Source organism: Carya illinoinensis, chromosome 1 (genome assembly GCF_018687715.1).
Source record: "Carya illinoinensis cultivar Pawnee chromosome 1, C.illinoinensisPawnee_v1, whole genome shotgun sequence".
In the NCBI taxonomy this organism is placed as follows: Eukaryota; Viridiplantae; Streptophyta; class Magnoliopsida; order Fagales; family Juglandaceae; genus Carya; species Carya illinoinensis.
In genome coordinates this window covers 38,052,272-38,070,549 of record NC_056752.1, presented here as the reverse complement: position 1 = coordinate 38,070,549, position 18,278 = coordinate 38,052,272, and the positions used below count along the sequence as shown (strand labels likewise).

The window sequence follows — 18,278 nt, the reverse complement described above, 5'->3', positions numbered from 1 at the left end:
TATGGAATTAATGTGATGTTAATACGATATATATAGAGAAACACACACCACAATATAGCATATGAAAGTGATCATCTTCTATTTATATACATCTGAATTGGAGAAGTCAAATACCATATTTGAAAAAATTGTGCAGTCACAATATCAGAGCTGAGCATATATATATATATATATATAGAGTAGCATCTACTAACTCATTAATGAAATTCTTAGACTTGATTTTGATGCGGTCATGAATTTGATGTCAGACAAAACGTTCTGCACCGGAAGAGAATAATAGTACCGAATAACCTTAAGAGATTCATGTTTTAATTAGAATTTCAATTCGGGTAATGTTACTCATCATCCTCTTATCATTTTATGATGTGATATTAGATGATTAGAAATTATTTATTATATTTTATTTATAAAGTACCTATCATCTAATGTCACGTCATGAAATAATGAAAAAATAAGTAATAAATAGATTTTTCCAAAACATAATTGCACAAGTAAATAATATTGATTATACCACTTGCAAGAGGTGTTTGAAGCCATGAGACATAAAATGCAACGGGACATACTTACCTCAATGCCATTAAAAGATACCCTAAAGATCAGTAAACCCAGTACAACATCTTGTCAGAAAAAAATCATTTGCTTGTAAGATCTTCTATTAGAACTCAAAACAATCTTCTGTACAGATGCATCTGTTATGGCAAATGATGAAACTTCCGTGTCAGCCAAGAGTCGTGCACATTGGCTGATATGGAGCATCTGATTGGGATAATCTTTACTTTAAAATTGTCAGAAGGCAGCAATTACTAAAAACCTATTTGGTCAAATTGCAAGCATCGACTTCTTCAAGCAACACAACACGTTCAAGATGTTGAATGTAAGGGGGACAGGGCCTTACATTTGAGGCATCTACGACATCTTTAAGGAGTTCAGTTTCAAGATGTTTTCATTTTCTTGTGTTGTGTAGGCTTTTGTTTCATAATATATTTGGTTCTTAATTTTTATGTTTTTATTACTTTTAAATCGAATGGTTGAAGTGGAATTAAAACACAACGTGTCAGCTTTTGATTGGTGCAAAAGTGAAGTTCTTTTGCTATCTGGTAATGGCTCACAACAACAACAACATGATGTTACATCTTATACATGATTTGATCCAAGCTGGAAAGGATCATCAAAATCCTTTGTTAGAATAAAAAAGTGAAAAGGTCATGTATGGGTAGGGAGAGGTTGAGCAGTCAAGAAAGAGTGAAGGAGGGAAAGAGCTTCACTAGGCTTGTTGAGAGGTACCAAATGACCTGCCCCTCTCACTGTCACAAATGTTATGCCTTCATACTCCACTATCCTCCCTCCAACCTGCATTTTATTTCCCACAATATCAATCAAAATTCATTTTAACGTGAATGGGTTTACAAACTGAAATACCAAATCACTGCCTGAGGACTGGGGATTGGGTTAGACCTTAATTTGAGGTTTGGGCCTTGAAAATGGAATACGATAAAGAGAAAAAAGACAAGGACCCATAATAAATATTTTTAAAATTGAGAATAGCCCATTGTTATAAAAAAAGAAGGGATGATGAAAGAACCTGATGGTTGTGATACCAAGAACGCCAAGGAGATTTGAGGGGAAGTGAAAGAGCCTCAATCCAGTATCGTGACCCAATGACTGGCACTCTGCCATCTGTGTCCCCACTGTTACCACCACTCAAACCCAACCAATATTTCTTATTAATCAAATTTAAATTTAGTAAATAGCAAACATAGTCAGAATTCAAAAAAAGCTGTCAAAAGCAAGCATGCATGCATGCATTCATGTTTGGCCGGTCTAGACAAAATAGTTTTTGTTCAGAACAAGAAAAAAAAGTTACTGTCATCTTCGTTTTATACACGCCAAAAAAGCCTCCTGCCCCCCCGCTAGCAGCAGCTCACGAACAGTCCCGTATTCACCTCTAGACAGATAAACCGTGACACAATCACCGGAAGGCTGACTGACTGTAGTCTATAAACCACTTTTAGAATATAAAAAATTATAATTACTTTTATATATTTTTTTCTACACTCTGTTAATAGAATTGATTATATTATTTTTTAAATATAAAATAATTAGACCACATTAAAAAAAAAAAATCAAACTGTAACATATATACACGGGAGCACCTACCTAGCCTATGAAAAGTCAAACCATGCTAATTTGTCGGTTTGTTTTTGCATTATTTTTCCGTCCCAAGGGCCCATCTCGACATGATCACGTGTTTCATTGAGAGAGATAAAGAGAGAGAAATTGATTTTTATTTGGGATAAAGAGACTATGAATGAATCTTAAATGGACTTAGATGATAATGAAATGTATTAATTAATTAAGTTTGACAGTAAATCTTTCTTTTGTACCTGTAAATCCATATCTTGAGGCCACCCTTGATGAGTTTGGTGTAGGTGGACAGGAGAGAATAGACGGTGATATTGTATGTGATATAATTACTGATCAAGAATAAAAGTAAAAATAAAAATAATTATTGTTTAGAAATGGGAAATAATATATACAAACTTCAAAGGCATATATCTCACCCAAACATTTTATAAAAAGAAAATCGTTAAATATACTTAAAAAAATTTATAAAATACTTATTTATTTATGTGTTATTTATTAATATGCTGATAATTATAAAATTTAAAATTCAAAAGAAAACTGACAAAACTAATTTTTGTAAATAAAATTGTAAGTATATAATTCTACTCTTCTAAAAAAGTAGACTCCAACAATAGAAATTAGTGTGAATAGCTCGTTATTTTTTTCTTGATGTAGCTCACATTTTTACAAAAATACTTATAAAAAACTTGTATATTTGAACTTTGTACGCATCATTACTCGAAATTTATATACTTACCTGCAGACCATCCATTTTGTACTAGAATCTCTTCCTTTGTTTGCGTGAATGGATGCTTGAACATCTACCCTGTTGAAATACTCTTCTATATATGTGGAAAAACATGGGTCATAGCCTCCTAAAACTCTCAACCTCCTCAACCCTTGATTATTCACCTTTTTGATGAACCACAATTAAAAGTTAATATATATATATATATATAATTGGCTCTGTGCTGCAAGCTCTTATATAAAATATAGCTTGTCAAGACAATGAAAAAGACAGTACTTTTAGTCACACCTTAATGACCTGTGAATGGACGCTGTTCGGCCTGCTGCTATGAGCCAATGAAGAATTGCTGTTGAGGAGGAGACACGAAGGGGCGTAAATGTTGTAGATGTCAATCTCTGCATATTTTTCAAAGACTTGGCCTATGGCATTGTTACATTGATTAGACCAGTTGGAGCTCTTAAAATCACACACTGTTTTAGCCGTGTCATAGAGCTGGTCTGATATGACAGCATGGCTCCAAGCATATTCGAGAAAACCCTTTGAATCATAGTAATCATCAGTTTCTGGGTTTCCTACCTGCATATGTACAGATGTTAGCTAGAGTGGCAAAAAGTGAATAATTTGTTCGATCGTCGTAAAAAAAAGTCAGTAGTTTGGCTTCATTTTACTCTGTAATTTCTCCTCTCTCGATTTCATTTGTTACACACGTACACACACATACATATATATATATATATATGTATAGGATGACTTCAATGACAACTCCATGTGCATGATATGTACATGGATGCATGCTCATCTTGATCATTTGTACAAGCATGCACGAGTATTTTAGGAATTCGAACATTAAAAATATCAGCGCTTGTATGGAACATAGTGTTTAATTGTGGGGCTCACGTACCATAAAACCTTTAAGATTTATCATCGGGTATTTAGTTCTATCCCTGTTCCGGTCATGCACAAGCTCCGCGAGTTGTGGAACGTAGTGGCCTGCAAAATAAGGATTACTGTTTAAATCCTACAATATGAGAGAGAGAGAGAGAGAGAGAGAGGTTAAGTTGAGCAGCTACTTGCCTGCGTAGCTCTCTCCTGCGATGAAGAAATCATGGGTTTGGAACTGTGGAAATCTTTGCAGCCAATTCACCAAGAAGTTGTAGGTATCCTCAGCTAATTAGTAAGATAAGGGATTAGAAGTAATTAACTAGTATATAATAAGGCAACTCGATAATAAAAGGCAGGAAATGGTGAATTACCCACAAAGCCATCATCCAGTGCTTTGGTGAGATCAGAAGATGTGTTGGAGTAAGAGAACCCTACTCCAACCGGCGACTCCACAAATAATAGGTTGGCTTCTGCAGGGTAGAATTTCCAAGCTTAAAATTAACTACGATGGCCCTTTTAATTTTTAGATAACCAAAATATGATGGCAATATTAATGTGAAGGACCTTTATTCCAAGCATATTTATTGAAGTGAAGGCCAACTCCATTTTTGTCCACTCTAAGAGGTCCCAACTCCACAGCTGCACCATACCCAACTGAGGAACATCCAGGTCCTTCAAAGACACAATTGGGCGAAGAAAGATCAAAACATAAATGATTTACATACAAACAAAGATAAATGCATACATCTATATATATACATATATAACTGAATTAAGCAAGATTTTAGAGTAAACAACAGATAAATAAGTCTGATTTCAGTAAAATTAGTCGATGCTTGCAAATTATTAACCTCCATTAAGCCAGAGAAGTAGAGGCTTCTTGGACGGCTGAGACTGAGCTTCAAAGAACCAGTAGAAGAGGGCCCTCCCATTTCCTGGATCGACATTGATGTGACCTGAGAACTGGGAGATTGGTGGGCTGGGAGGCTGGCCTGGTAATTTTATTACTCTGTCAGATTCCTGGGATTGTGGATACTTATCTTCTGATGCTTTAATGTAGGTTAGCATGGAATGATCATCAAGAAAGAGGGACATGGAGAAGAGAGAGATCAGAAAGAGACATCTATATGAAACCAGCGGATTGGCCATCTCTGTTGACAAGCTTTGCGTTTACTCCCACTGGTAGACAGACGTGTGTATAAATATCTAGATCAGGAAATGATTACATATGTATATACACACACTTCAAGACTTTGAATATAAGAAAATGGGTGGGGAGGATCTGATCTGATCTAAAGGAGTATTATTCCGTCGATTATGGTGGACAGAAATGCCAAAATCATTTACACTGATGTATTTGGGGGTGCAAATTAGCATTCTTCAGACTAATCAAGTTGACAATATTAGTTAAGATGGCTGAGGTTGATAGTTTGTCCGGCTTTTTGGCTCTCAATCAATATTCAGGCTGGTCCCCCTTCTCTTTTAATGAATTTGTCTCGAGGTTTATTCCAATCAGTGTCTGTACGCGTACTACTAGTTGCCAAACTGATGGAAATATTCATGCTTTTGAGCGGTTAACTTTTTACGTTCTTCCATGGCAATTAAAATGGTTAAATTTTTAAGGATAAATTTATTATGTCGCTTCATTATTATCGTTTTAGTTGACTGTTGATTAATTTTTTTATTTAATAATTAAAAAAGGTAATTTTAAATATATTAATATCTTTTTTTTTTAAATATTTAAATATATTTAAAAAAATTCAAAAATATTCTAACCATATCAATTAACGGTGCACCGCTCAATATTTAAATCGTGTTGCGTTTATTACTCTATACAAAAAATAAAAAGTTCAAAGTGCTTCTAATTTTAGCTTGTCAGCATTTGGGTTTGTACAATTTCTTGTCTGATAATTATTGGCTTTCTTGTCACGTGTATTCGGAAGTACATGGCAATAGGACTGTAATCAAGCTGAGTCGAGCCGAGCTTTGACTTGTCGAACTCGACTCAAAATATTCGAATTCGAGCTCGAGTCCGAACTCGAGATTTTTTTTAATTCTTTGTTTGATCTCGACTCGATAAGTTGAAATCTCAATTCGAGTTCGAGCTCGAGTTCGTCCCACAAACGAGTTCAAGTCGAGTCGAGCTCGAGCTCGAGCTCGAACTTGAATTATTTTTTTTAATAAGATTTAATAATTAATAAATTAAATAAATAAATAAAAAAGAATTAATATTGAATTTATACAATTAACAAGTAGAACCTCTATTAAATTATAAAATTTTAAAAAATTTATAAATAATTAATATCTAACTAGTTGATATTTATCCAAAATAACAATATATTATATGCCTACATATATTATTAATACATATACTTAATATGATAGAATATATCTATTTCATATATGGTTTCCACATACTAGTATATGAAATTATTAAATTTTATCAACTAATTATTATACAAATTATAAAATATACCTATGAAGTATATTTACTATATAGACATAAGTAATTAGAATACATATTATATATTTAATTATAAAAGTGGTATGCTTATATTATTAACTAATACATATATACATGCATAGGTGTATGTATATATTTATTAATATATGAATGAGTTTTAATCGAGTCGAAACGAGCAAGCCTAAACGAGCCTTAGTCGAGTCGAGTCGAGTTTTGTCGAGTATGTGTCATTTACAAATCGAGCAAGCATCTGCTTTAACGAACAAGCTTTTTTTTTTCACCAGTCGAGTTCGATTTGAGTTTAATCGAGCGAATACCGAGCGAGCTATTGAACAGACTGGTTCATTTACAGCCTTACATGGCAAGGTCCCAGTCGTCTTTCTATTTTGAATCATGCTAGGATACAACTGTACCACTACATTTTTCTTTTCTTTTTTTTTTCTCAGAAATTAAGAAAAAATTATTTAAAATTATTATCAAATTTTTATTTTTTTAAATATTTAAAATATTAAAAAATAATCTAAAAATAAAAAATAGAAAAAATATTTTTTAAACCAGCGAGAGCTTCCAGCAGTAGCTTTAACAGTTCCTTCTATTTTTATTTCATTGCATATTTATTTTATTTTCACTTCACTTCTTTATTTTTTTAATTTTATTTTAAAATTTAAACGATAAATTAAAATAGGATAAAATGATTTGAGAATTAAAAATAAAATTTTTTATATTTAATATTCAAAAAAATTGAATTATTTATTATATTTTATTTAAAAATTTAAAAAAATTATAATAATTAGTTAAAATAAATTGAGGTCAATTCTGAATACCCTTAGGTGCGACTTTGATAGTAAAGTAAGATGAGAGTTAAAAGTTTAAAATTTAATAAAATTTTATTAAAATTTTATTTTTTAATATTATTTATTATTTTGAGATTTAAAAAAATTAAATTATTTATTATATTTTATGTAAAAATTTAAGAAAGTTATATTATTAAATAAAATGAATTAAAATAAATTTTGTATCCAAATAAGGCCTTAGTCTTCTTTGTTTTTATTTATTTATTTATACCGATCTTCTTCACTTTTTGGTTGGCCAGCATCTTCACTTTTTGGTTGGTCTTCTTATGGCTGCAAAAGTAAAATAAATTAAATGAAATTAGGCTAATTGGCATATGAGTGGAATCTATTGTCAGAGCCTTGGCATTGCCAAGTCCAAATTTTAAAGTTTTAGCTAGATCCAAAATTTTTAGTTAAGTTCATCCACATTGGACTAGTTATTTTAAAAGTATAATAATAATATAATATTATATTTTTTTATATTTTACAAAATCACTCTATATATTAATTAATATTTTAATTTTTAAGTCAAATGACCATTGATCAGTAATAGTATCATCCACCTTTCAAAACTTGATTATCAGTATTTTTTCATTATTGTAAGACTATCAGCAAAACAAGTATAGAATCACTGAAACCAGATCCCAAAAAAAAAAAAAAAATACACACAAAGCATTAAATCATCAATACCCGATGCTTCAAACTCAAAGTTAAAACTGCTGCAATTTTCTCTGCAAAAACTACCTCATCGATTGAGAAAAAGTTGAAAAAAATGGAATGAACGAAAAAGCTACAGAGAAGGAGAGGGAGGGAGACAGAAATGGTTTGGGAGAAAAGCAATGCTTGCAAAAATACTTGGGAGAAGACAAAAATGCAATGCTTGGAAGAAGATGTGATTTGCGAAAACTTTATGCTTGGAAGAAGACGAAAATGGTTTCCTGAAAAGAGATGATGAAAAGGGAGAAAGGAGAAAGGAGAGAGTGCAGTCGGCATAACTGGGGGGAAAAAAAGGAAAGTGAGGAAGAGAGATGCGACAAAAACCAACAATGAAAGGGACCCAGTATTTTTCAATCTCGATCAAGGAAGAAAACACTGAGAGAAGAGGGAGGAAGAAAACAGAGAGAAGAGGGAGAGAAGATCGAGGGAGAAAGAGAGAAGTTGATGAAAAATCATAAAATATTGTTTGGTGCTACTACAATAGCTCGCCAGACTTGGAGAGGCACTAACAAATACTGTAGCATAAATGTCAAACTTCATATATATAGTTAGTCCAATGCCAGACGGTTTAAGCCTAAACTAGCCAAATTTTGCATTGGCCTAGCATTTAGCCAGGCCGATGCCAGTGCTCTCAGGCGTGCGATGCGAAGACGAGCAAGTAGAATTTTTCTTAACAAAAACGTGACGAGTGTAAAAATAAAAAAAATTTACATGTCAACAATAAAATAAAAATATATATATATTAGTTGATTAATATAAATAATCAAAGTATTTATATTAAAAAATTAAATTAATCCTTAAACGATTAATATAAATAATCAAAGATAAACAATTAAAAATAAAAGAATATACACCTCGGTAATGAAATAAAAAAGTTGAGTAATGTGGAATTAAGGCATGCATTGTCAGATCTCACATACTCTTTTTAAAGAATGGTATGGTCTATTATTAAAAAATAATTTTTATGTGAATTTTAAATTTACCTATTTTTTAAATGGAGTATGCAGGATTTGCACACCCTAAAACTGCAGATATCATTTCTAAAAGAAAAATTATATTTTGACGATAGTCTAGATCCCGGCCTTAATTAAATAAATCATCAAATGTAGTCAAAGATAAACTCATATACAAATTCAAATTTAAAGACTTAATGCATGCCAATTACTAAGCCACACTACTCTTAAGTAGTGTTTGCTGACCTATTATTCATATTCATAAGTTTACTCACCAATAATTTTCATTGGTGGTTTAATTTCAAAATGGTTGGTACAGTGTTTCTCCAATTATTTTATGGAATTTGTGCTGACTGTTGAGGGAGGGAATCTATCAATTTGCTATCTCTCTTCATTCAAACTCATTTTTTTTTTCCTTCGTTTTAGTGGGTTCTTATCAATTTGACTCTGAGCTATCGATTCCAAGGGATTGTAGTAGTAATGACGGAATGGACTAGATACAAGGAATTAGAAAAGCCGGTGCTTGGGATGAAACAACATCAGGACCTACAAGAACATGAAGTTAAAAATCATCGGAAGTTGTTAGATGATTCAACAAAGAAGATGGATCTATTATTGGAAACTCTTAATGAGGAGTTTCAATCTGAAGGTTCAGGTGTTCTTGGGAGCATGTAGTTCAGATCTATCAAGCTCGATTTCCCAAGGTTTGATAAGGAAAATCCTACTAGGTGGGTATACAAAGTTAACCATTATTTTGCATTACAACCTATGCCAAACCATCAGAAAATTCTGATATCCTCATTTGACACGGAGGGTGTTGCATTAGTGTGGTTCCAAGATGCTAAAGAATCGGGCAGCTTACACACATGAGATTCATTCATTCAAGCACTACAGTTCAAGTTTGGAAGTTCATCCTATGATGATCCCATAGAGGCAATCACTAGATTACGACAAACCTCAACTGTGGCAACTTATATGTCCTAAGTCGAGATACTCTCTAATCGACTTATGGAGCTTGCTGAAAATTATGAGTTCATCTGCTTTTTTAATGGGCTTAAGGATGAAATAAGATTGCCCATAAGAATGCTTAAACCCCACACCCTCAACTCTGCTTTTGGATTGGCAAAATTCAAGGAGTATATTAATAGCTCCAAGAGGAATGGTAAGCCAACACCAACAAATCAATTTAATACACCCTCACTAGGGTCTTGGACTAGTGGAGGGAAGGGCTCAGGTTTATCACCTGGGGCTATTAGGCAGGCAATTTCAGCTTCTAAGGATTCTCGCTTAAGGGTTCTTTCCCTATGCAGAAGGTCAGTGCAAACGAGATGAAAGAAATGAGGGATAAGGGGTTGTGTTACTATTATGACGAAAAATGAAACCCTAGCCATAAGTGTAAGAGGGTTACGATGAATGTTATGGAAGGGGTTGATTTTTCTTATGAAAATGAATTCGAGAAAGAGAGTAATGAGTTACTGGAGCTAGTAAAAGAAAAAATAATTGTACCAAGAGATGGAAGTAAACCACTTGAAATTTCTCTACATGCTATTGCAGAATCTCCTAACCCGAGAACCACGAGGTTGATGGGAAGGGTTAGAGAACAAACAATGGTCATTTTGGTGGACACTAGCAGTACTCATAATTTCCTTGACCCTACCATTGTCTCCAATCCTCACTTAACCCTTAATTCTAAAGATCAAATTGAAGTATGGATTGCCAATGGACAAAGGATCAGGAGTGAAGGGAAGCTAGAGGGTACAAAAATTCTAGTATAGGGGCATGTCTTCACCACAGATTTTTTTTTACTACCTTTGGGAGATTGTGATATTATGTTTAAATTGCAATGTCTTAAGACCTTGGGTCCTGTACTGTGGGATATTGCTGCTCTCACAATGTCCTTCACCCAAGATAATAGGTAAATTAGGCTCAAAAGGTTAAATCCTATTTACTTAGAATGGGTGGATGGTATTGGACTTTCCCAGTTGACTAAGGTGGAGAGGAGGGAAGCTTCTCCAAATTTTTGAAATTGGGCAAGATGAGGTGGAAATGACAGTACCGCGAGCTGTAGAGACAGTTTTGCAGAAGTTCAATGGGGTCTTTGACGAGCCTAGAGGACTACCTTCAAAAAGAAGTCATGATCACTACATTATTCTCAAGGAGTGAACTACTCCGATATCTATTCAACCTTACAAGTATCATTTTTATCAAAAATAAGAAATAGAAAAAATAGTTAGTAGATTATTGATTGCAAGGGGCCACCATATTTTATAAGATAGATCTAAGGTCAGGATACCATTAGATAAGGGTGAAGAATGAGGGCATTTCCAAAATACTGTTTATGACTCATCACGATCACTATGAGTTCCTAGCAATGCTGTTTGGATTGACAAATGCCCCTAGCACATTTCAGAGACTTATGAATCAGATGCTTGGTTCGATTTTGCCATTAGAAATTCACATCTCATCATTATAACTTTCCTAAATCTTCATACAAAATATAATAAATAACTCAACTTTTTCAAATCCCAAAACAATAATAATATTAAAATATATATCTTAAAACTCAAAATTCTCGTCTCAAAATTCTCAGTGGCCAAACTGAACCTTAACCTTATCTAAGGAAATTTGTTAATTTTTTTTTTAATGATATCTTGATCTACAACAAAAATCCAAAAGTGTATTTACTTCACCTAACTGTGGTACTGGAAACACTGGTAGCACACACTTTGTTTGCCAAGAAAAGTAAATGCAAGTTTAAGTGCAAGGAGATCGAATATTTGGGGGTCTTAGTTGAAAGAGTGAAAAATGATCCCTCCAAGATTTAGTCTATGATAAATTGGCTCTTGCCTAATTCGCTTAAGTCCTAGACGGTTTTTCTAGGGTTATGGGGTATTACAAGAAGTTTATAAGGCACTACTGGTTGATAGTTGTCCTTCTCATTACCTTGTTAAAAAAATCCCTTCCAATGGATAGCAGCATTTTCTAAATCTTTTAAGGAACTAAAAACAACAGTGATTAAGCCTCTAGTGTTAGCCCTACCAAATTTCTCTAAACCTTTCATTATTGAGTGTGATGCCTCAGGATTGGGTATAGGTGTTGTTTTGATGCAAGAGGGCAAACTATTGGCTTACCTTAGCTATGCTCACAAGGGAAAGGCCTTGAATCTTTCTACCTATGAGAATGAGCTCTTAGCTCTAGTCTATGTTGTTAACAAATGGAGGCCACACATTTTGGGCAAATCCTTTGTGGTAAGGACATACCAATAGATTCTGAAATTTCTACTAGAGTAAAAAATAGGCACTCCTTCTAAATAGAAATGGATAAGTAAATTGTTGGGGTATGACTTTTCTATCAAGTATAAAAAGAGGAGAGAAAATAGAGTACCAGATGCTTTATCCAGGCAACTTGAATTGGAGGGACAAATTTCCTTGACAGGAATCACAATATTAGACACTGTATGGTTACAATGCCTCAGAACTTCTTACAAAACTGACCTAGAACTTTTTGAACTATGCCAAAAGCTACAATAGAGGCAGCTTGTGAACCAAGGGTTCACATTGGTGAATGGCTTCCTGCTTAAGAAAGTAAGGATTTATTTGTTAAACAAATCACCCTTTAAAGAATAGGTCCTACATTACATACATGATAGCCCATATGGTGGGCATGCTGGATTCCAAAAAACTCTCCATAGGGTTAAAGCTAATTTGTATTGGCCTGGAATGAAGAAATACCTTAAAAGTTACATCAATGAATGCCCCACTTGTCAGCAGTGTAAATTAGAAAATGTACACCCTACAGGCCTACTTCAACCCTTGCCATTCCCACAAAAAGTTGAACAAATATTTCTATGGACTTTATTGATTCTCTACCTACATCTTAGGGATTTTTTGTAATTCTGGTTATGGTAGACCGTCTTACAAAATATGCTCATTTCCTCCCTCTCTCTTATCCTTGTACTGCAGCTACAGTGGCTAAGCTATTCATCTTACAAGTATTTAAGCTTCATGAGATACCCTCTACTACTGCCACTGACATGGATGTGACTTTCTCAAGCTCATTTTGGAAGGAGCTTTTTAGGTTGCATGGAATTTTCCTATCCTATAGCTCAATCTATCACCATCAGTCTGATGCCCAGATCAAGACTATTAACAGAATGATCCAACAATACCTAAGGTGTTTTGTGAGCCATCGCCTTAAAGAGTTAGAGCATTGACAATGGCCTAGCCCAAATCCAAATTTTGGCTAGAACTTCAAGTTTTGGCTTAGTTAACCCAAATTGGACTAGCTATTTTAAAGTCAAAATAGTAATATAATATTATATATTTTAATAATATTTTACAAAAAGTTTTTTTAAATATTTTGTAAATACATTTCATATCTTAATTAATAATTTAATTTTTACTTAAAATTGGCCTATTACATACTGCTTAAAACTTTTATTAACCAATAACTGCCAAAAACCACCTGTTCTTTGGTTCATAACAGCACATGTTAGCTTTGTGTCACTCATGTATACATTGTTTTAAAACATCAGTAACCCTCCAAAAGCAAAATTGCAAAACAACAATGACTTGTTCATCAGGCATGTTGCTTTTGCTCACAAATTGGCACTTGAATGAGATGAAATTCCCACTGCTAATATGATGCATGAGCTCTAGCTTTTGCTCTGGCATGTTAATATCATATTAACCTTTCATGAAAGATCTTGGGCCATGAAATTTTGGATCATCTCTTTCAAGGCAGGGGTGCCATAGGTTGCAAGAGCTCTCTTGACAGTTGTTGCTATTGCATTCACATCAGCTGGATCAACTACAACTATTATCCAACAAGAATAATTCAAGTTATAGTTTTTCTATTGCATTCACACAACAATTATTATCCAACAGTTGTTGCTATTGCATTCACACGAAATTTTCTAAACAGGATGTGATCATGCATGAAATTATAATTTTATAGTTCAACTACATATGATTTATCACCCAGTTTGCTGTCCAGTTTGTTTTTTGGGACTCAATCAGATGGCACCCATTATCAAATAAGTTTGATCTTATTACCTCAAAAACATGAAATTTTTTATCATTACACACCTCATGTAGGATGTAAGATAAGCCTTGATACAAAGGTAGCAAAAAACAAAGAAGTCTAATATGGTATGCAAAGAAGATAAACGGGCTCATGAAATTCTAGTGTGTCCATATGTGTGTGTGTGTGTGTTCTGTTTCGCATAATTTCAATCAACTAATGTCCAATAATGCACAAACATGCTACTAGACTTACATAATATGATTTGGTTGAGAAGGATGTTTTATAGTCAGTTGTTATCAACAAAATGGATATGATTTAAAGGCTCTGAAACTTTACAAACAGTTTCATATGCTATAGATGTGGGCAAACAGTTTCATATGCTATAGATGTAAACATCAAGCTGCTATATGCCTATGTTTGTTGTTTTGAACCATCAAGCTGGCAGTAAATAAGGGGTCAATACCCAATATCAAATGCAATACACCATATAATTTCAGAGAAAAAAATGCAATACACCATACCCAATAACAATATGCCAAAACAAAGAATCAAAAGCAATATCAATAGTTGCCCAAAAAAATACCAAACAAATGTGTGGCAAATTTAATACACGATATCAACATATCATTTCATCCTAAAAAAAAAAAAAAATCCTTCAACTACCCTTGATTCAATAATTTCTTTCATAATTGATAAGGAGATAACCAACCCATCCCATCTTATCCCTTCACTACCTAGCCAAGGCACAAGAGGCAACCGTAATTCAGGCAACAATGAAATTTAATTACTTATTCTTTGTCATGCTTTCACCAAATATGAATGTGCTTAAGAATCAGCACGTACAAAAACCAAGAGGCCTCTGACAATCATATTTCCTAGTGATTCTCAAGTGATTCTCAAGTTTTCCCCCGAAGGTTCTCCCTATAATTGGTACATACACGTGTACATTGACCCATGGTAGAAAAAGTATTTTCTTTCATTTTTTTCAAACTAAATCATACTTGGTGAATATGGATTCTATATAAAAAAAAATATTCATGGTATATGTATTTTCTTCCAATGATGGAAAGTGCAATGCTTGCCAAACTCCCTTATCTATTTCACAAAATTTCTGCTAGCTTTCAGTTTGTAATTTCCATAATAAATTCAGCTCATTGACATTTGAAACTTGCATCAACGCGTTTCCGATGAAAGAAAATCCAAGCACTTCCAAAACAATTTACAATAGCGAAACATGTAATTGAACAGAAAATGCCAATGATCTAATCGGCTCTAGCTAAATCACACTCCAGCGACGGCACAGTGGCTTCAACAGAGAAAAGGGAGAAAAGAGCGAGGAAGAGAGACTTACTTTGGAGAGCACGAAAACAACAACAACTGTTGAAGAAGGCGATCGCTAGAGAGAAGGGAACGCTTGTGGGCTGGGGAAGAGCAACGGGTTGAAGAAGAAAAGGGTTTGTTGGAGAAATAAAGAAAGAAAAGGGATTGCGACGGAGAGAAGGGGATGAAGACAGAGAAGGGAGTTTTGGGAGAAACAAAGAAAGAAAGAGAAATTGAGGATTTTGGGCATGAAGACAACGAAAAACTGAGGGAAAGAAAGAGCGGCATGTAATTAAGAAATGATAAAATATTGCTTTGCTCCTTGTACAGTCCCTTGCCAGACATGGAGAGCTGTTAAGAAATACTGTAGCAGTTATGTTATGTCAAATTTGTCATCTTTAGCTAGGCCATTGCAACTAACTTTTCTCATATTTGCTTTTATTTTAGACTTGCCAATGCTCTAACCTAGCTATCGTTTTTTTTTTTTTTGGGAGAGCGGGGGGGGGGGGGGAGTGGTAGTACAATACTAACCTCCACTCTTCTACCCAGATCACTCCATTGGAGGCCTTATACGGTGTCCCATCACCAACCTTACTATAGTATGTTAGAGCATTGGCAAGTCCAAATTTTGGCTAGAACTTCAATCTTTAGCTAGAGCCAAAACCTTTAGCTAAGTTAATTCACATTGGACTAGTTATTTTAAAGTGAAAATAATAATATAATATTATGTATTTTTATTTTTTTTATTTTACAAAATCACTCTATATATTAATTAATATTTTAATTTTTAAGTCATACCACCATTGATCAATAACAGTATGATCTACCTTTCAAAACTCGATTATCAATATTTTTTCATTATTGCAAGACTATCAGCAAAACAAGTAGGAGAATCAATAGGAACAATATCCCAAAAAAAAAAAAAAACACAAGGCATTAAATCACTAGAAACAAGCATTAAGTCATCTATACCCGATGCTTCAAATACAAAGCCAAAACTGCTGCTATTTTCTCTGCAAATACACACACTGAGTATCCCTACTTAGTCGATCGAGAAAAAGTTGAAAAAAATGGAATGAAAAAAAAAAAACTACAGAGATGGGGAGGGAGGGAGACGGAAATGGTTTAGGAGAAAGGCAATGCATGCAAAAATGCTTGGGAGAGGACAAAAATGCAATGCTTGGAAGAAGATTTGCGAAAACTTTGTACTTGGAAGAACATGAAAATGCTTGCAAGAAGATGAAAATGATTTCCTAAAAGGAGAGGATGAAAAGGGAGAAAGGAGAGGGTGCAATTGGCATAACTGAAAAAAAAAAATGAAAAGTGAGGAAGAGAGGTACGACAAGAACCAGCAACGAAAGGGACCCAGTATTTTGTAATCTCGATCAAGGAAGAAAATACTGAGAGAAGAGTGAGGAAGAAAACAGAGAGAAGAGGGAGAGAAGAGCGAGGGAAAGAGAGAGGGTAGTTGACGGAAAACCATAAAATACTTGCTTGGTGCTACAATGCCAGACGTTTAAAGCCTAAACTAGTCAAATTTTACATTGATCGAGCGTTTAGCCAGACCTATGCCAGGGCTCTTACGGGTACCACACAAAACTTAGAGGTAGATACACAATTAAAATCAAGGGATGAAATCTTGGCCATATTAAAGAAGAATTTACACGCAGCATATGCAGTTATAAAGAAGTAGTATGATGAAAAGCATACAATGAGAGAATTTAAAGAGCGAGACATGGCATACCTCAAACTCCAGAGGTATAAGCAGCAGAGTGTGGCCCATCGTTCAAGCTCTAAACTTTCTCCTCGATATTTTGGCCCCTTTGAGATTTTGTAGTGAATCGGCGATGTAGCTTACAAGTTGAAGCTACCACCAGGACCTAGTGTTGTACATGTCCTACCTCAAAAGGTGCCTGGATCCCTCAACTATAGCGTTGACAGTACTACCTCTGTTGGACTCTCACAGAACCCTCTGAGTTGAGCTTGAATGCATATTGCAATGACGAATGACTAAGTACCCAAATAAACTCCTAATCAAATTGTTAGTGAAATGGAAAGGAGAGCCTAAGGAGAACTCTACCTATGTGCCAATTGAGCAACTGCTAGAGCAATCTGCAAAGTCTTTTGAAGGGGGAGCAGATGTTGCAAATCTAGGGTTCTAACACCCTCACGGCTGGCAAACTGAAGTGAAGATGTGAAGCATGTTTCTTTTACTTAGTTCTTGGTTTGTTAAGAAGTAAAATAGCTAGTCCACTCTTCTACCCGGATCACTCCATTGGAGGCCTTATATGGTGTCCCATCACCAACCTTACTATAGTATGTTAGAGCATTGGCAAGTCCAAATTTTGGCTAGAACTTTAATCTTTAGCTAGAGCCAAAACCTTTAGCTAAGTTAATTCACATTGGACTAGCTATTTTAAAGTGATAATAATAATATAATATTATGTATTTTTATTTTTTTTATTTTACCAAATCACTCTATATATTAATTAATATTTTAATTTTTAAGTCATACCACCATTGATCAATAACAGTATGATCTACCTTTCAAAACTCGATTATCAGTATTTTTTCATTATTGCAAGACTATCAGCAAAACAAGTAGGAGAATCAATGGGAACCATATCCCAAAAAAAAAAGAAAAACACAAGGCATTAAATCACTAGAAACAAGCATTAAGTCATCTATACCCGATGCTTCAAATACAAAGCCAAAACTGCTGCTATTTTCTCTGCAAATACACACACTGAATATCCCTACTTAGTTGATCGAGAAAAAGTTGGAAAAAATGGAATGAAAAAAAAAAACTACAGAGAATGGGAGGGAGGGAGACGAAAATGGTTTAGGAGAAAGGCAATGCGTGCAAAAATGCTTAGGAGAAGACAAAAATGCAATGCTTGGAAGAAGATTTGCGAAAACTTTGTACTTGGAAGAACATGAAAATGCTTGCAAGAAGATGAAAATGATTTCCTAAAAGGTGAGGATGAAAAGGAGAAAGGAGAGGGTGCAATCGGCGTAACTGAAAAAAAAATGGAAAGTGAGGAAGAGAGGTGCGACGAGAACCAGCAACGAAAGGGACCCAGTATTTTGCAATCTTGATCGAGGAAGAAAATACTGAGAGAAGAGTGAGGAAGAAAACAGAGAGAAGAGGGAGGGAAAGAGAGATGGTAGTTGACGGAAAACCATAAAATACTTACTTGGTGCTACAATGC

General features: G+C 34.3%; 1 protein-coding gene and 1 long non-coding RNA gene across 5 annotated transcripts; both read right to left on the bottom strand.

Annotated features, from left to right (window-relative positions):
• Positions 1-1,039: 1,039 nt before the first annotated feature.
• LOC122317546 (serine carboxypeptidase-like 33) lies at positions 1,040-5,146 on the bottom strand. 4 transcript variants are annotated; one of them, XM_043134690.1, is made up of 10 exons: positions 4,606-5,145; positions 4,319-4,426; positions 4,126-4,224; positions 3,947-4,039; positions 3,774-3,862; positions 3,170-3,448; positions 2,882-3,036; positions 2,385-2,474; positions 1,583-1,688; positions 1,040-1,350 (listed from the first exon to the last, which is right to left on the bottom strand). In XM_043134690.1, the coding sequence occupies exons 1-10, from the start codon at positions 4,901-4,903 to the stop codon at positions 1,204-1,206; spliced, it is 1,464 nt and encodes a 487-aa protein (XP_042990624.1). In that variant the 5' UTR covers positions 4,904-5,145; the 3' UTR covers positions 1,040-1,203. The 4 variants fall into 4 exon arrangements, with proteins under 4 accessions (XP_042990624.1, XP_042990615.1, XP_042990634.1 ...); XM_043134681.1 differs by having other exon boundaries at positions 3,161-3,448; positions 4,606-5,135; XM_043134700.1 differs by lacking the exon at positions 2,385-2,474 and having other exon boundaries at positions 3,161-3,448; positions 4,606-5,142.
• A 7,996-nt stretch (positions 5,147-13,142) lies between these two features.
• Positions 13,143-15,468, bottom strand: LOC122302555. The gene is made up of 2 exons (XR_006240486.1): positions 15,098-15,468; positions 13,143-13,536 (listed from the first exon to the last, which is right to left on the bottom strand). It is a non-coding gene; the product is annotated as an uncharacterized LOC122302555 (long non-coding RNA).
• Positions 15,469-18,278: the final 2,810 nt, after the last annotated feature.

Coding starts and splice junctions, on each gene's coding strand:
- LOC122317546 (XM_043134681.1), bottom strand. CDS start 4,903: ATGGCCAATCCGCTGGTTTCATATAGATGTCTCTTTCTGATCTCTCTC. Junction 3,037..3,160: donor TCCATTCACAGGTCATTAAG/GTGTGACTAAAA, acceptor TTCATCAAAAAG/GTGAATAATCAAGGGTTGAG. Junction 1,351..1,582: donor CTTGGTATCACAACCATCAG/GTTCTTTCATCA, acceptor AATAAAATGCAG/GTTGGAGGGAGGATAGTGGA.